Source organism: Panulirus ornatus, chromosome 30 (genome assembly GCF_036320965.1).
Source record: "Panulirus ornatus isolate Po-2019 chromosome 30, ASM3632096v1, whole genome shotgun sequence".
In the NCBI taxonomy this organism is placed as follows: Eukaryota; Metazoa; Arthropoda; class Malacostraca; order Decapoda; family Palinuridae; genus Panulirus; species Panulirus ornatus.
In genome coordinates, this window is record NC_092253.1 from 10,528,716 (window position 1) to 10,554,742 (window position 26,027).

Genomic DNA, 26,027 nt, shown 5'->3' on the forward strand with positions numbered 1-26,027 from the left:
ACGTGCTGTCAGTGGATTGAATCAAGGCATGTGAAGCGTCTGGGGTAAACCATGGAAAGCTGTGTAGGTATGTATATTTGCGTGTGTGGACGTATGTATATACATGTGTATGGGGGGGGGGTTGGGCCATTTCTTTCGTCTGTTTCCTTGCGCTACCTCGCAAACGCGGGAGACAGCGACAAAGTATAAAAAAAAAAATATACATATATATATATATATATATATATATATATATATATATATATATATATATATATATATATATATATATATGAATAACGAATAAAGCGCATATGAACGCGCACCTTCATAGAACATACAAACCTCAGACAACCAGGATCGAACCCGGGACACGTGTGACACAGGCGGGAATGCTGCCGTTAGGCTATGGCCCTGGATATATAATATATATATATATATATATATATATATATATATATATATATATATATATATATATATATATATATATATAAAACTTCCATGACGACATGTGTTGGAGTAAAGATGATAACTGACACAACAGAAGAGAAGTGAGAAGTATTTTGAACGAGACGGAAAGAAGAAAGTTGTTTGGTCTTCTGGATGAAGTACCGTGTCCTGCACACGTGAAAGACTTACCAAACATTCACAAACCCTAAGTTCCCTCACGCCCTGTTGCCTCACGCACTGGCAGTGCTCCTCAGAGGTTGGCGAAGAGGAAGAAAACGGAGAGATTCTGTTCGTGGACGCAGTGGTGGTAAGAACTGGAGACGTGGCGAGGTCTAGAGTGTGTTGCAAAGCAACTGATAAGGACGATTTCATTCACAACCAGTCCTTACACAGTGATAGAGCGAAGTCCAGTGTTGGAACTGGATTTGTGTTACATGCATTACGAATATGCAGCAATGAATATCTGGAAAGTGACATTGACTATATCCACGACAGTGATAGAGCGAAGTCCAGTGTTGGAACTGGATTTGTGTTACGTGCATTACGAATATGTAGAAATGAATATCTGAAAAGTGAAACTGACTCTATCCACGAAGGTTTTAGACGCTAGGACACCCTGCAAGTTTGGTACTAAAACTAGAGAGGGAATCATGGAACGCAGGGAGGAGCAAGGCGAGAGCATGAGACAATGACAGAAGATGTATTCCCGTCCCAAATTCTAAGGAAGCTCGCTGTCATAAGTGAATACTTGAAAGACACAAATATCAACTTGGCTGCTGCATCTGGGGTGAATACTGGGGATTTGGCAAGGAAAAGGTATTTCCAAAGCAGAGACAACAGCACGAACGCCAGTGTAATAAGCAAAATACTTTGTGCAGGATGTAGCAAAATATATCATGGTGAGTGAGGAAAGGATTTGACCAAAAGATTAGAACACGAAAGGGACATAAGATATCATAGAGCATATAATGACATTGTTGTGCACTGGGACGAAGAATCTAACCATCCAAGGTTAGGTTAGGTGAGGTTAGGTTAGGTTAGGTTAGGTTAGGTAGAGAGGGGCCTTAATAAGAGGTCAAAGAGGGCCCTGGAAGCAGCGTACATACCTCTAAAAGATTCCATCAGCTCAAGAGCTGGTAGCGCCTCCTGAGCGTGGGCAGCAGGGAAGGTAGCCTTACATGAGCGGAAAAGAGAGGGACGAAGCCAAGAGAGCCGGCCCACCAACCAACGGACGGGAGACTTAGTAGGAACGCGGCTGACGCTTGGGCACATCTTTGATTTGTATTCTTTACCAGTTCACTGAGGAAGAAAGTTGTGTCGAAATGTATGGATCAAACTCTACATTTTAGCCAGTTGAGTTAGTTATTACCTTTAATTCGTCGCTTCGTTGTATGTCAACTGACTGTTATATTTCATTCTTGTGTCTCCCCTGATGATGTGATTATTACACGAAAGTGCACTTGGGAACTTTTCGTGTTTCATTTTCCCTGTGGACTCATAGGAATATCTTGATTACGCGCAAAATTGTGATCCTTTCCAATATATATATATATATATATATATATATATATATATATATATATATATACATATATATATATATATATATATATATATATATATATATATATATATATATATATATATATATATACGATGATCACACTAGTCCGTGATCATGGTTATAAAGGTGAAATCGCAATTTGAAATGAATTTAGATCATCTTATCTAACATGTAATTTTTCTATACATGCATCACTACATGTTTCACGGAGACAATCCGCCTCATCAAGGTACACACAATTCATGAAGTTCTTAAATCCCAACACCAACACACAGACCCGGTCCTATCACCGCCCTGCTGAGGTAAACACTGGCCCGACCGTTTGAGAGAAAATTGGATGGTTGTGGCCCGTAGCAAAAGGGTGTGTGTGTGTGTGTGTGTGTGTGTGTGTGAAGGGGTTGGGGAGGAGGAGGCATTTCGGAGGAGGTTGGCCCGGGTACAGAGAAGTGTGTTAAACTACTTTCCTTATCATCGTTTCTCTATAATGCTTTCCTAATGATTTAGTTAATAATTGGGATGTGCTCTACAATTACCTGGGGACAAATTAACTTTCTTAATTTTAGGAATTAAGAAAGATTCAAATGGCGTTACATTCAGATGAGGGGTATAATGTGACTGGGTTGTTAAGGTCTACAAAGGTGATCGTTTTCTTGTTTGTGCCTAACGATCGTAATATTGTAGTCACCAGAAACCTACAAGTTCAGCTTATAAACTTGTTCATTATTCTTTTGTAAGAGAATATTTCTTCATGACGGATCTAAAATTTGAATACGGGCGATGGGAGATATTTTGAAAAGCAGAAAACTAGTTACGTGAAGCATATTGTCAAATTCTGCTGTAAAGTATCCATAATGAGTAATGTCTATATTGTGTTTTCCTTATCATGAAGGAGACAGTTCCACTAGAATAACATGAAGACCTTACCATTACTTCTCCCTGGATCATTTAGATGTTTTATTATAGTTATACACTTTACTTTCTTCCTACCTGAGAATTAATACACCTTTATCCATGATATATATTTCTGTCTTAAATCAGCAGGGGTTTGTTTCAAAGATCAATGTGCCAGATATGTAGATGGAAATATATAATATATATATATATATATATATATATATATATATATATATATATATATATATATATATATATATATATATATATAGACTGATGCAACTCCAAAGAATCAAAACCTCTTTCCACCTGTGTTCACAAGTCAATACTCCTCACTAACCTGAGGGCTTTATGAGCCTGTGTTCACGAACCTCCCACCACTGATGATTTTTACTTAATAGCATATCTAACATCTGTCGTTTAAGACTTTGCCATTTGCTTCTGCACAGACCAATGGGTTCTCGTCGAAAGCTACGTCCAACATGTCTCGGCGACCGAGCTAAGTTCATCTGGCTATGGATGAGCGGCAGAACCGCCCGCGCCATCGCTCAGGAAACAGGCAGTACTGAGACAACTGTGAGGCGCTGGATCAGACGCTGGAACCAAGAGGGAAACGTGAACGGAAGGCGTCTGGGAAGACCTCTCACTCGCAAATCTCAAGTGGTGCTTCCGATGTACACACGATCTCTCCTAGACTTAAAGCACGTTAACATCCCGCCTGGTCTACTGTCCAACCATCACATCATCACTCCTTCACTTCTGGTCGCCTCACACTGGGAGAGAAATAGAGAGTTGATGGGCGATACTCTGGGGAAATTCGAAGGTTATCCATCAGCATCAATGCCCGAAGGATGTGTCGCCAGATATTACGGAAGGATGTTGCACGGGAGACTGGAGGTTACTGGGTGATGGCTGGCTCGTTACGACACTGCTCAGATGCCACACTCTTGTGTGTGTGTGTGTTTTTTTGCCGCCGACATATAAACGTCATAGGTTCTATGAAGTGAGATGGAAACAAGGTACATTATTATATGATATTGACGGCATTATAACTTCAGTTTACAGTGAGGGAATAATTTATGATGAATTGGTTTTTTATCTAACCAATTCAACGAAACCATTGATTTGTTACATGGATTTATACAAGTGTCCAGGAATGTATTAAAGTATCTAGAATTACGTGTATGTTTAGCTCAGTTTCCTTTTCTTAATGAATTTGTTATGAAAGATAAAGATGTATTAATTACCGTGCCTTTACCTGCTTAGCTCAGTAGGTTGGAACAGAAAAAAGCCTCCACACACACACACACACACACACACACACACACACACACACACACACACGACACGCATATCAGCTTACCTAAATCAACATATTTGGAGACCTATAAAAAACTCTATTGTTTGTCTATGCTTGATGAAATCAGACCCGAGCATATGCAATGAGGACGGGAAACATGAAGGAAGACCTCGACATGATACGATCTAGCAGGAACCTGTCTGTAAGGGACATGGGAGTCGACATGGTCCCAAATCTGTCTCGTCAGAGTTCAAACTCAGAAGAACAGTAAAGAAGCCAAACTCTCTCTTGGCAAATATGAGAACTTCATCCAAATAGGAAGTGTTCATCACGCCCTCAGCATCGTATATGAGGCCAGAGCTAGATCCGTCACCGGTCTTATAGGAGCAGAGAGAACTGATAGAGAAGGTCCAGAGGAGAGCAACAAAGATGCTACCTGAATTAAGAGAGCTGAGTTGTAAACAAAAGGGTAGAGGCTTTGAATTTGGCCACCAGGAAAGAGACAAGAATAAGGGGTGACCAAAATCGCAATTTCTGAGTTCCTAAACGAGATTGATGATGTGAACAGTGAGTTGTTCTTCGAGAAATCCAAAGATAGAAGTAGCAAAGGCCATAACATACAATTAAGCAGGAAACCTGATAGAAAAAGATGTAAACAAGTACATTTATTGTATGAGTTGTGGATGAATGGAATCAGCGAGAATATTGTGAATGTGAATGCAAATCGAAGTTCAAATATTGTGTTATAAGATAATAGAAAAATTTCAAATCATGAGCCTCACGAGAGTAGAACTTCCTCACCGTACAATACAAATAGGCAATTTCTACAACACAAATAAGTATTTTAAAAGTGCCATCAGATGGAAGAGGAAAATAGGGAGCTGAGAAATATAATCAAAGGAAATGATATTGGAAATCACCAGAAGGGACTCAGATGGAATGTAACCAGAGAACAGAAGGCGCAAAGAATTGCAAGGGTAGGTCTTATCATAGATGATGTATACAAACACAGATGGACTTGTAACAGTTGGAAAAGAAATGGAGTTCAAGAACCAAGTTAGGGAAAGAAACCTGACATTGAAATAATGGGAATAAAAAGACTTACTGAGATATTGATAAGATCTGATATATTTTCTCCAGAAAGATAAATGTTAACAAGAAAAGATCGATAGGACAAAAAAAAGGAGGAAGATTAGCCATCTTAGTAAAAGTGAGACTTATCATCTTTCACAGTCTGAGCTCACAATTCGACCCGACTGTTCTTCACCATAATCTTAGTTTATTTTCTCTCTGCTACAAGTATTACTTCGATTTTTGTTCCTGAGAGAAGAACCGTATGTTGGACTATTGCTAAGACAGGTTAAGAAGTGAAAACGGAATAGTTTTCAAAATAAACTAAACCAGAAGTTAGCGCACCTTAATGAAAATGATAATTGGACTAAGAACACAAACTCTTCCTTTGTGGTGCACCTTTCAAACAAACAACCTGACAAGGATTCTTTGCGTGCCCTAGGTTATGGTATGAGTTTTATTTGCTCAAACAAAGAAGTTAACTGTGTTGGATGAAGATGATTTCGTAATGTGTTAAAGTACAGTGCATTATCTAACCATGACGTGAATTTTCATAAATGTGTAGTGTGTGCCAGTGTGTCCAAACCAGCTGCCCCAACTTGTTCAAAAAGATTCATCAGTGCTATTAACAACTTGAAGTAAGATGATAAACTACATATAACAAAAGTGGATAAGGTTAACACGTTTGTGATTATGGACAAAGTTGATTGTAAAAATGAATTATCTTTTATGTGATGATACAATATAATCTAAAGTAAGTAGAAATCCCCAAGACGCTGTTAATTCTCACTTGGATAAAGAACTGAACTTGTTAAAAAGTACTGATTCTCTCATCAAAAGTTTTTCATCATCGTCCCCCTTCATTGCCATATATATAAAGACTTATCAAAACACATAAGCCAAACTATCCAGCAAGACCTATAGTGAGTTCAGTGGGCTTAATCACGTACAAGTTAACAAAATGGTTAGTATCTTTATTAAAGACATTAGTTGGTAACATATCAAACTGATATAATGAACAACATAGATTTAGTTTACAAACTTAATGATACCCAAGTCAGTTTTGGATTCCACTTATAGGTTTTGATGCGTCAATTTTGTCTACAAAAGTTCCAGTTGATGACCTCTCAGAATATCTGTTTGATGTCTTGGATAGTCTATATTTACCTGATTCAAAGTGTGTGTTTCTGAACTGGTAAGATTGTGTATGAAATACTGTGTATTTCAGTTTATGAAGAATATTATGCTCAGAAGTTTGGTATGGCGATGAGTAACCGTCTTTCACCATTAATAAGTAATTTATACATAGAATTCTTTGAAGCAAAACTGCCTTCTAAGGTAATATAGTTTACGTATGTAGATGATGCTTTCTGTGTTCAGACAAGGGAAAATTTACTAAAATATCTTCCTTTACTTAACAATTTAGATCCTTCTATCAAATCTATTGTGGAAGTAGGAAAATAATTGTATGTTACCATTTTCAGATCGCATGATCTATAGGGCTGGATACATGCTGAAGTTTAGCATCTCCAGAAAACTCACCAATGTTTGTTCCTGTATTCTATATGACTCAGCTCAACATGATTTAACAATCATCATTCCAGATGATGTACCTCAGGGCATTACGTATATGAAGTACATAATCTATTGATAATGAGTTTGAGAAGATGAATTGTATTGGATCCAAGTTTAAGTGTCTTAAATCTTTCACTGATAGATATCTTAAGTTGGCAAAGAAATCTTTTTATAGGGTTAACACCAAACCTCTCATTAATATCAAACAAAATCTTTTAGTTCTCCCATTTGGTGATAATTTGATGTTAATCCCCAGCTTGCTTAAATATTTTGATGTGAATATATCCCTCAGCAATAAGAATACTATTTGAAATATCTTAACCAAAATATCGGCAGAAAACTCTGCGGGCTGTGTTTATAGAGTACCTTGTAAAAACTGTAATATGCTCTATAATGGATAGACTCATAAGGATATCACAATTTAACTTAAGTAATATAACTATAGTATAAGAACAGGACAATAATCAAATACTTTATTTAATCAAGTTAAAAAATATTGACCATTGTAATGACTGGAGTAGTGCTAATTCAGTTATAACCCACAAATCCTCGACCAAAAGAAATATCAATGAATTTTCTCTCATCAAATTCATAAAGAAATGTAACATGATTATTAGTGAAGGTCCACACAAACAGAAAAGCTTTGTCAATGGTAAATTTTGTAAACAGTGTTGTCCACATGATAAAATTTTACGACAGGCACATTGCCATACCTGAACACCACAAATTGGAGACACTTGTTTACCAACAGCGTCTTAGCTTCGCGTCTACGTATGTAACCTGACTGTCTTACGTCTACTATCTCATTCGTGTGTCTCTCGTGACCATGTGATCAATGCACGAACGTGCACTTGGGATGTATCTTGCTTCACTTGGGGCTATAGTTATTTGATAAAGTTAATCTCAAATGCATTTTTCATTCAAAAGTTATATTGTAATTTGTTGAGTGTACTGGCTTTCAACAGGTAAAATTAACTAAGCCAAAACCCATGCCTCCATCAAACATAAACCATATAAAAGAAAAAGATATTATGATAAAGTACTTGTACAATCTGATGAAATTATGAATACTCGAAATGAAACTCCTGATTTGAACTTTCTTAAGAATGGAGTCTTGGTTATCATAGTTTGAGTCGACTATAAAACAAAGACTGGATTCATAAATGATGACACAAAGACTAGATTCATGAATGATACGTGCAGATTGAAGTGTATCGAGCACTCATGTGCTTTATATGGTAATGATGTTTAACTTTCCAGCGAGTGATGCCTTGCTCATGGTGCCTCCGTGTGCTGTGGCTACTGACGTTCACTGCGGCCAGGGAAGACGTGGGGGACGGTGAGGTTAGGTCGGGTGGCCTCCTGGAAGGTCCCATCAACCAGGTGGACGTCACAGTGAGTCATGTGGTGGAGCAAAACCTTGCTGGATGTCACCTGGTGCTGGCTACCACAACACCTGACGACCAGGGGTTCTCCTTCATGCTCAGGTGAGTGGACTGTGGCGGTCAGCCTTGATGACCATGATGTCTGCATGGGATCGAGACTTGGCTGCGGTAGTCGGTCCACAGTTCACCCAGCTCTTCATTCTCTCCTCGGGGTTGATCGGAAAATTGCGTTAATGGCTTAATCCAATATATATATATATATATATATATATATATATATATATATATATATATATATATATATATATATATATATATATATATATATATATATATATATATATTTTCTTTATCATACTTAGTCGCTGTCTCCCGCGTTTGCGAGGTAGCGCAAGGAAACAGACGAAAGAATGGCCCAACCCACCCACATACACATGTATATACATACACCTCCACACACGCACATATACATACCTATACATTTCAAGGTATACATATATATATCTACACAGACATATGCATATATACATGCACATAATTCATACTTGCTGCCTTTCTTCACTCCCGTTGCCATCCCGCCACAAATGAAATGACAACCCCCTCCCTCCGCATGCGCGCGAGGTAGCGCTAGGAAAAGACAACAAAGGCCACATTCGTTCACACTCAGTCTCTAGCTGTCATGTATAATGCACCGAAACCACACCTCCCTTTCCACATCCTGGCCCCACAAAACTCTCAGTGGTTTACCTCAGACGCTTCACATGCCCTGGGACAATCCATTGATAGCACGTCGACCTCGGTATACCACATAGTTCCAATTCACTCCATTCCTTGTACGCCTTTCACTCTCCTGCTTGTTTAGTTGTTTAGGCCCCGATCACTAAAAATCTTTTTCACTCCATCCTTCCACCTCCAATTTGGTCTCCCACTTCTCCTCGTTCCCTCCACCTCTTACACATATATCCTCTTTGTCAATCTTTCCTCACTCATTCTCTCCATGTGACCAAACCATTTCAATACACCCTCTTCTGCTCTCCCAACCACACTCTTTTTATTACCACAAATCTATCTTACCCTTTCATTACTTACTCGATCAAACCACCTCACACCACATATTGTCCTCAAACATATTTCCAACACATCCACCCTCCTCCGCACAACCCCATCTATAGCCCACGCCTCGCAACCATATAACATTGTTGGAACCACTATTCCTTCAAACATACCCATTTTTGCTTTCCGAGATAATGTTCTCGCCTTCCAAAAATTCTCCAACGCTCCCAGAACTTTTGCCCCCTTCCCCACCCTGTGACTCACTTCCGCTTTCATGGTTCCATCCGCTGCTAAATCCACTCTCAGATGTCTAAAACACTTCACTCCCAGATATCCCAGATACTCCAACGTGTGTGTGTGTGTGTGTGTGTGTGTGTGTGTGTGTGCTCTCATACGAGAACAAAAACAATATATAATATAGAGAAGATTCAGTCACCTAAAAGTAAAGATTATTACATTTTTGTGAAGCAGGGCTCTAGGAATGATTCAATTCTCCATATGAGCACGATTCAGGAATTCTTCCGCCATATGACAGAGGATTCACTGGAAAGGTAAAGGAATGAAGCAGTTATGGGTCAGGGAAAAGAAGAACGGCGGGCGGGTGGGTGAATTAGTTCTTTTTTTGATGGAACTGAAGATCCCTTCCAGACGGCTGGCGTCTGTAGCCCAAGCAACTGTAGTCGTGGATGCGACATCTCTCTTCATAAAGGACCAAGAGACGACGGATGACTTGGTGCGAGGTATGTGGGCAGACGCCAGGACTTCCTGCCAAGCTCTAGTATTATATATGGGCATCAGCAGTACCAACCTACCATCCAGGTAATACTTCATGTCTCTCTCTCTCTCTCTCTCTCTCTTTCTCTCTCTCTCTCTCTCTCTCTCTCTCTCTCTCTCTCTCTCTCTCTCTCTCTCTCTCTCTCTCTCTCTCTCTCTATATATATATATATATATATATATATATATATAAGTATATATATATTTGCGAACAAAGTGCATATGAACGCGCACCTTCAGAGAACATACAAACCTCCAACAGCTAAGATCGAACCCGGGTCCCCTGTGCAACAGGCGGGAGCGCTACCGCTAGACTATGATCGCCCCTAATAGGGATTCCGGGTTCGATCCTGGCTGTTGGAGGTTTGTATGTTCCATGAAGGTGCGTGTTCAGATGCACTTTGTTCGTATTCATATACCTCCGCGTTGTACAGTTAGGTTCGGTAAAATGCTATCTGCTGGTTATGTGAGCCTGATGGGAAATGACCGGTGTAGACCCCGTTGCTCACCAACGTGAGACGAAGGGTATTCGAGTACATAGTATTCGAACGGTCATTTCCCTATTAAGGGCTATCATAGCCTAACGGTAGCGCTCCCGCCTGTTGCACAGGGGTTCCGGATTCGATCCTGGCTGTAGGAGGTTTGTATGATATATAGATACATATGTATATATATATACATATATATACTAGATCGCTGTCTCTCGCGTTAGCGTGGTATCACCAGGAACAGACAAAGAAAAGCATCCATTCAGATCCAGTCTCTATCTGTTTGTGTAATGCACCGAAACCACAGCTCCCTTTCCACATCTAGGCCCCACAGACCTTTCCATGATTTACCCCAGACGCTTCACATGCCCTGGTTCAGTCCACTGACAGCACACCGACCCCTGTGTACTAATATCAATGTTATAATCATGTATTTAATAATACAAGATTCAGCCTTAGATGCTATCACCAAAAACATGTTCTTCTAGATTCCTTGAGGCATCTGGCTTATGGCTGCTGCCAGAGACACGCGTCGTGATCATAGGCGGCCCTGCTCTCGACGCATCCATCCTGCACCACTCCAGCCTTCGTAACACCATACATGTTCTCTACCTCACCCTGGACAGCGCTACGCACCCAGGACTGACAACAGTCAACTCGCGGCTGATCAGAAAGAGCTTGCACAACGGTAGTGCATTTGTACAGGTTACTGTATGAGGGAATATGAGGGAATGCAAAGGAATTCAAAAGGTAACAGACCATTAGGTGCTTTCGAGGGTGTTTGGGGTGATGGAAGATGTCAGAAACGCGCACAATAGTGTGGTAAAAGTCAGATGGCATACACGTAATGCAGAGAGAATAACCAGCAAATTGTCATTTCAACAATGGTGGCGCAAGTAATGAAATGTGTATGAACTTGGTACAGTAAAAATTACGATTTCTTTCTTTCTCTCTTTTTGAAGTTAAGGACATTGTGCGGAAGAAAGCATAGACCCCACCCTGTACCTGCATGAGGAGCAGGTGAAGCAGTATTTGTCAAGAGTGACACGTTCTTGAAAGCAGAGCAATGAAGTGTGATCTGCTGTTCATGTCATACGCGCTTCGCAAATTTCATCTCTCGGTTACCAGGGACTGACAGCCAGTGGGTGGCTCATGTAAGAAGGATGCTATGAACGTGATATTCAAGAATCAAACATAAGGTTCATACGTACCGCTAAGACATATGAAGAGTTACGTGTCCACAGTAGCAATATATATCTTAGACATCTTGCTCCTCGAAGACATACGCTCATTGTTAACACATCTTAATCATTTGGTTAGAACGCGTCTTCATGGCTCGATATAAACACTCTGTAACTTTTAGTGACCAACACTTACCAGAAGGTTCAGGCGAGGATGATTTGATTAGAATCACAAAAAGGAATAATGAAAATAGTAATGCATGGTGTAATAAGATATCACCAGTATGATTTGTAACAAGAAATTATCTATTATCTCAGGAAGTAGAAGAATACAGTGTATGAACTGGTCATCATCATCACATAAAGGGATTAAAAGATTAAGATTACAGTAACATCAGAATACAGAACATCCGAGGTTGCTCTGAAATACAGGCATGGTAACTGGTGCCTCAGACATGAATTATGGTTTATGCAGCTCACACAATGTTTCCTCCGCTATGTCTCTGGATGTGTAAATAGGTCCAAAAAATATCTTGACATATCTTCCTGTGGACACGACAATCACCTGGCTTTTGAAAAAAAAACTTCAGGAGGAAGTTGTGGTCGGGAAAACTTCGTGCCCTAGAGTGAGGTCGCGTCTTGCTTGTTCTTATACAGGTCTTCCAAAGAGCTCACCAGAGCTGGCATTGCAATTACCTTAGCATACGGAACGTTGCAATGTGTAGATGAGAGATGAGCAAATAGCGCTAAGGTCTTAGGGACAGACTGGGGAAAAATAAAGAAAATAACTTTGATACAGTCACTAAAAACTGAAATAATTTGTCGAGAAAAAAAAATGATCAATAATAATTTTTTTCTGGTAGGTATACCGTTTTATCAAATAATTCCTTAAGGTAAAGCATGGTTACCTGTTAACAGTGAGACGACACTGTTTAAACAGAAACCGGTTGTTAGAGAATTCATTTAAGGAGAAAGATCGAATGTAAAGATGAGTTACATCCTCGAAAGCTTAAAGCTTCGTCTTGAGGAAGCTAGAGGCACTATGAGGAAGCTAGAGACACTATGAGGAAGCTAGAGACACTATGAGGAAGCTAGAGACATTAGCGTGAAAGTCATTTTCCTCAACAGATGTAAATATTCAGTAGATGATTTCCAGTGCTATGAAAAGATAAAAAGATATCTGAACACTGACATGAGATATTCCATAAGATGAACACTGACATGAGATATTCCATAAGATGAACACTGACATGAGATATTCCATAAGATGAACACTGACATGAGATATTCCATAAGATGAACACTGACATGAGATATTCCATAAGATGAACACTGACATGAGATATTCCATAAGATGAACACTGACATGAGATATTCCATAAGAAGATAATATAATCAATGTGTATTTCTTATGATAATAAATGTCATTGAATATGCAAGGCACTGTGAGCGAACACAGGCAAACAACGCTCCTGCCTTGAACTTCATGTGTTATCAGTTGTCTTTCCTTCAGGAGCGGGAAGGGCGCGGGTGGTGCCTTACCGACGGTGTCTTTACTGCAAGGACGAGAGATGGGCGTCCAGTCCCTCCGTCAGTTGAATCTCTCGTCTCACGCCCACTGGGACGACAACCTCTTCTCTGGTACGTCGTCAACGGGAGCGTTGATATTCTCCAGCGAGTGTTGTCATCAGCGTATAATCTATAAGCCCTCCGCTTATACCTGAGTCTTACTGTCATCATAACAGCACATGTTGAGCGCGTACACATCTCCTTCGTGATCGTCTTCCTGCCTCACACGTTGGTCTGTAAATGCTAGATTCATCATGCCTTCTCTTTACTCATTAATACTCCAGGGAGAGTAATGCTTTGCTGTTTATGAAGGCAGATCTTGTGGGAGGGTGAGTGAGTGAATGCCTCACGTACGTCTTTCATTCGACACACTACACCGTAGGACAACCCTTGACGTCGACCATACGTCTTTCGTTATCTGAGGGTCGTAGGTGCATATCCAACACTCTATAACCTTTCATGACAGAGAGCTCTAGTCCACACACACACACACACACACACACACACACACACACACACACACACACACACACTTACACACACACACACACACACACTTACACATACACACACACACGTCGTCCAACCCTGGATGGGGTCAGATGGGTGTTGCCTAGTGTTCTTGGGCCGCCAGAGGCCAGTTATCGACCTGAATGGTCGACCATCCCCACCACGCCCCCTCACCTCCCAGCTAGATACGTGTGTGTACTATCAATGGTCGACCATCTTCATCAAGCCCCCTCACCTCCCAGCTAGATACGTGTGTGTACTATCAATGGTCGACCATCTTCATCACGCCCCATCACCTCCCAGCTAGATACGTGTGTGTACTATCAATGGTCGACCATCTCCATCACGCCCCATCACCTCCCAGCTAGATACGTGTGTGTACTATCAATGGTCGACCATCTCCATTACGCCCTCTCACCTCCCAGCTAGATACGTGTGTGTACTATCAATGGTCGAGCATCCCCACCACGCCCCATCACCTCCCAGCTGGATACATGTGTGTACTATCAATGGTCGACCATCCCCACCACGCCCCCTCACCTCCCAGCTAGATACGTGTGTGTACTATCAATGGTCGACCATTTCCACCACGCCCCCTCACCTCCCAGCTAGATACGTGTGTGTACTATCAATGAATTCAGTTGTGAGAGACAGAGACATGTGCCAGACAACTTTACCCAATGTACCAGTAACTAAGTGGGAGGGAGACTCGCGAGAAGCCAGTGTCGGGCCTTCGCTCTCGTCAATATAAACATCACGACCCTGGCTTGTATACTCCGACCCTCCGTCTGGTGACGTGGTGAACCAGTGACCTAGTAAGAATTGACCATCCCGCAGTGGAGGATGAACAGCTGGGCTAACGGTGGACTGACTGCAGAGGTCAAGATTTGAAATCTTGCGAGTTCGACCCTCCGGAGGCCCGTGGATGCTTCATGGTCAGCAACGTTAACTGGTACACCAGAGAGATCTATGAGTTTCGATTCCTTTCAGTGTTCCAGGACACTTATCATAGAGTTCACATGTTCTTTGGAGGGCATTTCCAAAACACTTTTTTTCTCACCACTTCATTACAGAGTAAAGTTTTCAGAGATTATAGCACGTCCGTCGAAAAGCAAAGGTGTTTATGTAATGAGTGGAACGTATCGAACCCATCACAACCCAAATCTTGTATGAAATAATCATAAGGAGATAATTACAGTTGACACAGAAGATTCTGCTCACAAACATCTCTTCATATCTCAAAGAGAGAGACCACACGGAGAAATTCTGCTCACAAACATCTCTTCATATCTCACAGAGAGACCACACGGAGAGATTCTGCTCACAAACATCTCTTCATATCTCACAGAGAGAGACCACACGGAGAGATTCTGCTCACAAACATCTCTTTATATCTCACAGAGACCACACGGAGAGATTCTGCTCACAAACATCTCTTCATATCTCACACAGAGAGACCACACGGAGAGATTCTGCTCACAAACATCTCTTTATATCTCACAGAGAGACCACACGGAGAGATTCTGCTCACAAACATCTCTTTATCCCACAGAGAGACCACACGTAGAGATTCTGCTCACAAGCATCTCTTCATATCTCACACAGAGACCACACGGAGAGATTCTGCTCACAAACATCTCTTCATATCTCACAGAGAGACTTCAGGACTTCATGGGCCACACGCTGCAGGTGGTGACCCTCAGTTACTTCCCCTTCACTGACTACCAGGTCAATAATGAGGACACGGACGGTGTATTGGCTCCCTTGGACTCCCTCGACACGCGCATCCTCAACACCTTCGCTGCTCACTTCAACTTCACGTAATTCTTTACTATCTCGTTTTAGTCTCATTCCGGTTATAACGTGTACTATGTTCTCTCTAATGTGAATCTAATCTCCATTTATCTTCTGTGGCGTAAAGAATCACTCTCAATTCGAATGAAGAGAAGCGTATAATGTGAGAAATTTTAACTAAAATATCCGAAGTTTTGGGTCATAATAGGTAGCTTTAATGCCAGACATCACATACTTGGCACCGAGAATAAACCAAGCAATATTCAGTGTAGGACACTGAACAAATCTACCTTCCCCAGAAACCTTCATCATGCAGAGAAAATGTGTAGAATCTTGACGACCTTATACTAAAGCAGACACGACCTCACACCACTATCGTTGTGTTCCTTATTCTAGATTTCACACGATGAAAAGGAAGAAAGACAGAGATACGATATGATAAGCTGCTCAATCGATGACTTGTCATTCTTTAGGTACGAGATGCGTGAGCCGTGGGATGGGACCTGGGGTGTGCCACTGGGCGGTGGCAACTGGTCGGGCATTGTGGGAACACTCCAGCACCACAAGGCAGACTTCTCCCTCAACCTGACCCCATCAGCACCAAGGATGAGGGTCATATCCCACTCCAGGATCTACAGTTATGACCCTCTGCTCATCATATCATTAAAACCTCGACCTTTGCCGAGGCACTTGGCTCTCATGAGGCCATTTGCAGGTGATGTGAAACACCTCAAGCCTCTCTCATGGTCAGTCTTAGCATAGTTTTACGACTGGAGTTCAGAGCTGTATGTAGTACGGGGTAGGAGATGTTTACGTTGGAGCACGGAAGATACGTTTCTATGTTACGTCTTCAAGAGGTTACGACTAATCTTGAAGATCATTGATGTTAAGTATTTGCACTAAGATCCCGTCCTTCTACCAAGGAATAGAGTATCGAAATTGCATTACCTAACTGTAGTCAGACCACATACAGTATTCAGAGCCTGAGAAGATCCATGTTGCCCTCATGAATTTTCTTCTTGATGTCAAATATTGTATTGATACAGTTAAGTGTATTCGTGTATCATCCGCAGTGAATGCCTTCGTGGTAGATCATGCTGTATGATACACTCTTGGTAGATCACAATAGGAGACATAGACATCAATAGCGTCTATGGTAAGTGAATTACCTCTGTAAGAAAATCAAATCCTCCAACAGAAGTTGATGTATAACTCTTTTTTTTTTTTGCCATGGTGACCCAAGGTGGGGCCCCTCAGTGTCTTATTATCCTGGTCCATTTCCAAGCACTTCTAGTGGAAATATCCCATCCGTTTTAATATATTCATAGAATATCTCTCCTTGTATCTTCTCAGTCACCTCACACATCAAACTCCATCTTCAAGGCAGTGTTCCTACTTCAATCCCTTACCCAATACACAAAGTCATCTTCCTTTTCCCCATCAACCTTCTTCATCAATTAATTCCTGAGAAATCTCTTCCAGCCCCTTCTTACATTCACTTGTTTCCTTCGTGTTATAGGAATCTCTCTCTCTCTCTCTCTCTCTCTCTCTCTCTCTCTCTCTCTCTCTCTCTCTCTCTCTCTCTCTCTCTCTCTCTCTCTCTCTCTCTCTCTCTCCAAACACAACAATATGGAAGACACAGCCTAACAGATCACCTAACAGATGAAGGCTCACAATCATCGTCTTCAGGACCCCTGATGTGAGCAACAGTACCTCGCCCATCAAGAACGTTTACTACTGAAACGTAATTTCTCTCTCTCTCATTGATATACAGTTTTTCCCTTACTCTCTCACTGATATACAGTTTTTTCCCTTAGGAGAGCATTCCTGCCTGGTCGCTAGTGTTAGGGTGGAGAGCATATATCATGCTTACTCTTTTCGTAAATGTCACTCACACAATGATTTATCCACTCTTCTTCTCCTCCATTGGGTTTTTATGTCGAGTTTCATCCATTCAAAGATATTTCTTATCCTCCATTGGGTTTTTATGTCGAATTTCATCCATTCAAAGATATTTCTTATCCTCCATTGGGTTTTTATGTCGAATTTCATCCATTCAAAGATATTTCTTATCCTCCATTGGGTTTTTATGTCGAATTTCATCCATTCAAAAATATTTCTTATCCTCCATTGGGTTTTTATGTCGAATTTCATCCATTCAAAGATATTTCTTATCCTCCATTGGGTTTTTATGTCGAATTTCATCCATTCAAAGATATTTCTTATCCTCCATTGGGTTTTTATGTCGAATTTCATCCATTCAAAAATATTTCTTAAAGCCAGGGAAGCCATACGAATAAGTGGAATCTATTAACATCTCACTCACGACTTTCGATTGCAATGAACCTAGTGGTGTCGGGAAGAACCAGATGTCCTTCAACTTACAGAGAATCAAGAATACTTACCTGCATCTTTAAGCTGTTTCTTCAACCAGTCTCCCTAGACAATGTATCTTTATACCAGTACCTCCTGCCATAACCCACGATTGATAGAGTGACATGATACACGAGTCTCACCTGATATTTGAAAGGTATTATTAGATCTCTTAATCTTCCTCAATCTTTCTCTCCTAGAGAAGTGTGGATCTCTCAATCTTCCACAATCTTTCTCTCCAGGAGAAGTGTGGATCTCTCAATCTTACTCAATCTTTCTCTCCAGGAGAAGTGTGGATCTCTCAATCTTCCACAATCTTTCTCTCCAGGAGAAGTGTGGATAACGATCATCATATACACGTCGGTGTCTGGGGTCATCCTCTGGATCTTGGAGAGTGGCTGGTCCCGCGTCTCAGGTCACCGTACGATCACCTTTGCCTCGTCCGTTTTCTACAGCTGGGGCTTGTTGCTGGAGGAGCCCGCGGCCTACATACCTCCCCACGTCAGTGGCCAGGTAAGGGCAACGTCAGGCTTCATCCATAACGCCACTGGTGGTTCATTCTATAACAGGGTACACCTTTTACAGACACCCCCCTGTCTAGAGACACGCCTCCAGTCTAGAGACACGCCCCCTGTCTAGAGATACGCCTCCCGTCTAGAGACACGCCTCCTGTCTAGAGACACGCCCCTTATCCACAGACATGCCTCCTGTGCACAAGTTTTCCAATTCCCTCAAAATCCGTAAATACTTTTCCTTGTCTCTTCTTTTCTTTCATTAATCTCTTCATATTTGATTTAAGGTCCGGCTTAGATTTCGACTTTTGTCCATGACCAGATCCTCTAATATAAAAAAAAAAGTAATTTTGTCTGGTATTACTCGAACTTTGATCTGAACCAACAACGTACATGATGCTTCACTGTAGTCAGGCTTGCCAACTGCCAAAATATGGCCAGATTTACCACCTACCAAGATTTAGTTGAAGCAAAGGTTTCATTATATTTCACTAGATGTAAATAATCACTGGACAAAACCAGGAACAGACTTTTGTCTTTCACTGTATTTGAGTTTAGATAAACTACCTCTTCAATTACTTTACTTAAATTCTAAGTATTTTCTTTTCTATTTTTCTGATTTGGGTTCGTATAAAAAGATTTCATATATATCCGGTAATGAACCCTCACTTTTCAGAAATAGTCGTGCTGGCGTGAGCATAATAAGTGAAGGAATTATGCACTATTTTATTGGCAAGAAATGCCAAAAAATAATACAGAAATAACAGGGAAGGAATGCAAGTGACTGGGAGATGTACAAGAGAGAGTAGCAAGAAGTCAAGAGGAAGGGGACAGGGGACGCAAAGGGGGGAAGGGGGGAGAGGGAAATGAGAGTTGGGGTGAGCAAGTATCAGCAAACTTCCAAGAGGATAAAAAAATGTTTTGGAAGGAGGTTAGATAGCGTGAGGAGAAAAAACAATTGGAAACATTGTTAAACATCGGTGGAGAGGACAATTGATGGTAACAACCAGACGAGGTAAAGTACAGAGACGACACGAAGAGGAGATGGAGTAAGTACTTAAAACGACAGTTGAATGTGGCTGGGAGATGTAGGGTGCTTTGGTGGGGGTAGTATGCGAAGTGAGAGGAAGAGAGAAGGGGTGGTGAAAGACTTACGTATGATATAATGCGGCAAGGCGGCTGGAATGGATGGCACTGCAGTTGAATTACCTAAGAAAGGGAGTGACTGTTGTTAATTAGTAAGTAAGGATTTTCATTGTTTGTGTAGATCATGGTGAGGTGCCTGAGGCTTGGTGGAATGCATTATAGTGCCACTGTATAAAGACAACGGAGACAGAGGTGAGTGTTTATATTACAGAGATATTACGTCTTTAAGTGCATCTGGTAAAATGTATGGAGAGTGGTAATTGAAGGGGTGGTGGCATGCACAGAGCATCAGACTGGCGAGGGACAATATGGTTTTAGAAATGGTGGAGGATGTGTGGAACAGGTGTTCACTCTGAAGAACGTGTGTGAGAATTACTTTGTATGTAGCATTTATGGATCTGGGGTAAGTATGTGGTGGGGGGAATTGAGATGCTTTGTGGAGGATATAGAGTGTGAGAGGAAAGCTATCAGAAGCAATGAGGAGTTTCCATTGTGTATGTGCGAGTAGGTGGATATGAAGGTCGGTCTTCGGCAGAAGTGTGTGATGCGCATGGCTGTTCTTGAATGATCTCTTGTGTCAAGAGATCTATGTACAACGCGGAGAACACTGCTAGAGTCGTGGCGTACCTACATCGAGCAGTTGCATCCACAAGAGCATCGTATATAATATGGAAGTGGAACTACAAGGGGTCCCACCTTTGTGGCCTAGGCATGCCACAGCTTTGGGGTTTGAAGTTGAAGATTTCCCCTTCGTAGTGCATACCCTGATGATGCACACGTACACCATCAATGTACTGTAGTAGGCATTTTCCAGTTAGTCCATATACTTTATACTTGCCTGTTTCAAGGGTCTATATCTGCAAGATGAAGGCTATGATGTACTCAAGAGAACGTCAGGCTTTCCAAGTTCTCAATGAATGTCTTCAACACGCAGGTGCTCGTGGGGTCGTGGCTGTTGTCTTGTGTGATCATCGGCACGGGTTACCGCTCCTCCCTCGTTGCGCACCTCTCAGTCCAGAGCAAATCTTTACCCATCAACACCTTCCAAGATCTTCTGAACCGAGAGGGTTGGTCTTGGGGCAGGTGGAACTTCGGTGGAACAACTCTCCTTTACTTCAGCGAGAGCTCTGATCCAGTCCTCCGGGAGATAGAGAAAGACATTCCGGTGAGTGAGCAACGTTATACTTCCTTATGTTAGCTGATCCCGTAGATTAACGCTTCCATTTAGCTGCAACAGATACTTTATCCAGCCTAGAGATATGACGGCAGAAGGTGTTGACTTTTCTCAGTCCTGTTCGATGCGAGTATAATATTCTCTTCCAGCATCTACGTTATTCTGTACTCTGTCAAAGAACTTAAGGAAAGAGCGATGATTTCTCATAGGAAGGTATCCTTACATCCATACTGTGAGTTATGTCACACGCAGCCACTAAATACATCAAATTTGATCCAAAAATGATTAGAGTATCCTCTTCTTACAGCAGATGGGTTTTATATGGGTCATCACCAGCTCTTACCTGTTTCCTGTAATTTTGTGTGCATGATATATTCTTGTGTTTGACAAGAATTCGTAATTACTCTTCGTTGGGTGAATGTTTTCGAGTAAGCTCGCTTGCCAACGACTTGGGACTGAAGTAAAGTGACTTGTGTGAGGCATGAAGGAGAGGGAGGGTGTGGTGGTGGTGGTGAGTGCAGTCTGGTAGAGAGAGAGAGAGAGAGAGAGAGAGAGAGAGAGAGAGAGAGAGAGAGAGAGAGAGAGAGAGAGAGAGAGAGAGAGAGAGAGAGAGAGAGAGCTGACTAGGGTCTGATGAAGTGGCTCAGATATGTGGAAAGGATGCGGGAAGAAGGACTGACTGACAGGAGAATCTACGTGTAAGAAGTAGAGGGAGGAAGAAGGTGGTAGAGATTACGAAAGATGAAGAGATGAAGTGAAGGATACTGAGTCCTGAACATTAGAGAGGGTGAAAGGCATGCATAAGATAAAAAGAACTGGATCTGTGTGGTGTACAGGGGGCGACGTGTCGGCATTTGGGCTGAGCCAAGGAGATACAGCTGACTTGGATGTCGGTGCATCGTAGTATATATATATATATATATATATATATATATATATATATATATATATATATATATATATATATATATATAAGACAGCTGAAGTATGAGTGTGTGCAAAGTATTTCATCTATGTAAGAAAAATATTCTACCAGGGCATTAAGTTTGCTCGTTCTGCTCCATGATCCAAATTGCATTTCCAGGTTTACGAGGTGGACGAAGGAGTGGAGCGAGTGCTGGAGGGAGGCTTCTCCTACATCGCCTACAAGTCTCAGATTAAGTACAGAATCGTCTCGCTTTACTTTGATAAGTATGGCAATACGCCCCTCCACCTGAGCACCACAGAGTACCCCGTGTTAGGGGGTAACTCATGGGGCGTACGGTCAGTCTCTGTTGTCGTTCTAATTTTTTTCTCTCTCATAGAAATAATCTTCGCAGGTTTAGATAAAAGATATGACACGACATTTGACATTACATAGGCGTTGGCTGTGTCACAAAAACTCAGAGGGTGTTGTTCATCATTTACGCTTTAAGATACACTGAGACGCAAAAAAAGACTGTACATCATCGTGGCAGCGAAGGCAATGACCATGAAATATTTTGATAATGAGATAAACTCAAGAAAAGGGAAAAAAAAAATCAAATGATCAAAAGTCAAGAGGAAAAATAAATTGATGAACAGAGTTTCATCATTCCAGAGTTTAGCTTGACTGAATGCCAACATCTCGTAAGATCTGAGTTATGTAATAGCGTTAGTCATGCATTAAGACCTACAGAAGACGTACGTACCCGATGGTCAACGATATTGACCGGAATCTTTGTCCATCATCTTATCTCTGTGTGAGATCACTTGATGGTACTGACATCACAGATTGTGGGTTAGATATTCTCAGGTAAATATAGTAGCACAAAAAGAAAGATGAAATTAGCTGTTCCAATGAATTCTTTATAATATATCATTAGAAATTATATGTTTCAGTAAGATTAAAAAATCAACTGTTTCAATACATTATTTATGATATACCATCAGAAATGCTAGGTTTCATGATACTTTTTGTCAACAGGGATCATTCGGGAGAAACACTGGGTACAAGTTGTAAGCTGAAACATTAGGTAGACACATTGTGTAGAAGTAGTCAGTAGGAACATGAAGCAGGAGCCTCAGCAAACACTGTGCTTGAGTTACCCTTCTGCCAGTGTGGCCTGTTAAGAACGAGACACTGAGGGCTACGAAGCAGCACACTAGAGTTGACTTAGTAATGAGACTTCTATATTGTCGTGGCCACACTCCCACAAGAAGGAGTTTGAGTAGGAACACCTGAAGTGTGTGATCGACTAGAGGAGGCAAGATACCAGATGATAATCTTTCCTTCCATTATTCTCATCACATGACAAGACCAAACTGTTCAAGTGTGCTACTGCCTCTCATACATCACTCTCCACCTGATCTAAACGCTATCGAAGAGGGGAAAACTTTTTATACATTTGTCTGTGCAAAACTAAACACTGAAGTGAGGCAGGTGACAGGACCAATCAGTCACACACACCTTGAAGTCAGATGGTACACAGACCACTACAGTAACCACATTACCGATCCATTAGCTTCTACCTCGATCCTACTGTCTTCCTCGATCCTACAGTCTTCCTCGATCCTACTGCCTTCCTCGATCCTACTGTCTTCCTCAGACGTCATCATTCTATTCACTGTAAGTCTTGTAGCTCAGCTCAACTGTTGTCATGGTCTTGTTCATCCTTTATGGTGGATGTGGTCATTGTGACGTTTATGACATAAGCAGGAATGTCCAGCGTGAATCTTATGTGTTCTTCATGACTTGTTGTTGAGAGAATCAAGCTATCTTGCCTTATCACTTGTGTACGTCCACAAGGCAGTCAACTCCACAATCATCACAATTTTGCGCGTGATCAAGATATTCCTATGAGTCCACGGGGATAATGAAACACGATAATTTCCCAAGTGCACTTTCGTGTAATAATCACATCATCAGGGGAGACACAAGAGAGAAATAAAAGTCAATTGATAAAGGTCAGTTTACCAAATGGCGTCCTAGCTTCGTCTCTTCGATGTATATCAACTGACTGTTATATTTCTCTCTTGTGTCTCCCCTGATGATGTGATTATTACACGAAAGTGCACTTGGGAACTTATCGTGTTTCATTTTCCCCGTGGACTCATAGGAATATCTTGATCACGCGCAAAATTGTGATCCTTTCCAACATATATATATATATATATATATATATATATGTGTGTGTGTGTGTGTGTGTGTGTGTGTGTGTGTGTGTGTGTGTGTGTGTGTGTGTGTGTGTGTGTTACCCTCACCCCTCACATAATGCAGGATCATGACCCACGGTGCAGGCAGGGGGCGCCCTTCCTGAGCCAGTTCAGGCGGATGAAGCAGCGGTTGATCGAGGTCGGCCTGGTCGACTTCTGGATGGATGATGTCATTAAGATCAAGGGCAGACACCTGAGGGCAGACAGAGACCAAGACGAGAGGGGGAGGTTTGAGGTAAGGCGGGTCACGTGAGAGAGAGAGAGAGAGAGAGAGAGAGAGAGAGAGAGAGAGAGAGAGAGAGAGAGAGAGAGAGAGAGAGAGAGAGAGAGAGAGAGAGAGAGAGAGAGCCATTACTCTATAATGGCCATGGGTTATGGGTAAAGTATTGTGACTATCTTTTTCTGACAATCTCTTATTATATATACTTTACACCTATACATTTGAATCTGACTATAAGCCATCAGACCCATATATATATATATATATATATATATATATATATATATATATATATATATATATATATATATATATAAATGAACAGGTTAGTTATTTGGACATAACGCATCTGCCAATACGTCTTCAAGTATATTCTATTTCCAGTCATATTTGAACAATATTACTTTAGAACTTATTTGTATTTATCTTGTGCAGCCATTTCGATCTCCCACGTTCACGCAGGTTAATGGCGACTTATATAAAAGAATCAAAGTCAAATTTATGCTTCCCAAGTATGAGTGAGGCGCAGCCTCTGTGGAAGACTATTATGTAAATGATATACAAGAGTTTAATGATTGTAATGGGTGGGAAGATTGGACGTAGAACTCACTTAATATTCATAGCATTACTTTACCTCTTTCTTCCGTAAGCGAATTTTGATGATGACCAAACTGATTACATCCCTAACTCACAGACGACCTGATTCCCTTGAAATTCTTTCATATTTTCGTGTTGACTCTCATCAGTGTTGAGTGTGTGATATATCTATAAACGTCATGACATGTACTGACTCTCATCAGTGGGTTGAGTGAGTGATATATCTATAAACGTCATGACATGTACTGACTCTCATCAGTGTTGAGTGTGTGATATATCTATAAACGTTATGACCATTGGGTTCAACTTATTGCAGACGGGATCTGTTGCTGACGGGCAGGTGGTCCTGGGGTTGAACCACTTACAGGGCGTGTTCTACCTCTTGTTCCTGGGCTACGTGGCTGCCTGCATCGCCTCGTGTGGTGAGAGTCTCGCCAGTCGCTACACCCTTCACCAACGCTCACACTTGAAGAAGGATGACTCCATCCATGGCCTCCCTGCTAAACACTGACGTACCAAAATTCTCGATATCCCAGTCAAGCTCTGGCGTCTATATTGGCTGAGAGAAATCGCTCTTAGGACTGAGGCAAACCTTGAGAATTCATAGACTCACTAAATGTTGGTGTATTCTCGTGACAGCGAAGAAGGTGAGGGAACTGTTTTAATACTAAGTTACATGTACCCAAGTCTTATGGTGACAGTCGGTCTTATAACACTAAGGAAATATACAATACTTCTTAACCACAGCTTTTTCTTTTGACATCACAACGAACCTGCATATTCAAAACATGATCACCATTGGTAAATTTGGTCATCTCGACGAATGTCTTGGGGTAACGCTACATCAACGGCAATGTCTAGCAAGGGATGGCTGTGTGCCATAGAGCCTCACTAGTTCGACTTGAACCAACTGGAGACAAAGGTGAGACAGTGTTTCTCACGTGTTCTTGATGTTAATCCTAACGTTCATAAAGACTTGATCTATCATTCAATGTCTACTTCCTCGTTCGAGGCAGTAGTTCTCAGTCAGTTCTTCCCAAGCGGATGGAAAAAAATCCATCGGCTAGTGTTCTAGTATCCCATAACTCTATAGGTCATCCAAATCTCATTGGAGACTTCTCTAGAAATGTTAGAGTGACAATACCTAACGTGGATCTGGATGGCGTATCCTTCCCACTTCTTCTCTTCTTAGATACCTACTTTTCCTTTTCTCCATATATATACTACGCAGTCTTATACTA

General features: G+C 41.3%; 1 protein-coding gene across 1 annotated transcript; it reads left to right on the forward strand.

Annotated features, from left to right (window-relative positions):
• The first annotated feature begins 12,151 nt into the window (after nt 1–12,151).
• On the forward strand, nt 12,152–25,521 carry LOC139758256 (probable glutamate receptor). The gene is made up of 9 exons (XM_071679466.1): nt 12,152–12,228; nt 13,231–13,358; nt 15,349–15,616; nt 16,064–16,305; nt 18,292–18,476; nt 20,556–20,786; nt 21,880–22,058; nt 24,054–24,204; nt 25,103–25,521. Exons 1-9 carry the CDS (start codon nt 12,152–12,154, stop codon nt 25,295–25,297), a joined length of 1,656 nt encoding a protein of 551 aa, XP_071535567.1. The 3' UTR covers nt 25,298–25,521.
• The last annotated feature ends 506 nt before the right edge of the window (nt 25,522–26,027 follow it).

Bases quoted from the DNA above. Each gene is read 5' to 3' on its own strand.
- LOC139758256 (XM_071679466.1), top strand. From the start codon at position 12,152: ATGGTAACTGGTGCCTCAGACATGAATTATGGTTTATGCAGCTCACAC. The intron at 16,306-18,291 runs GTGATGTGAAAC...CTTTCTCTCCAG, and splicing joins TCTCATGAGGCCATTTGCAG to GAGAAGTGTGGATAACGATC. The intron at 18,477-20,555 runs GTAAGGGCAACG...TTCAACACGCAG, and splicing joins CTCCCCACGTCAGTGGCCAG to GTGCTCGTGGGGTCGTGGCT.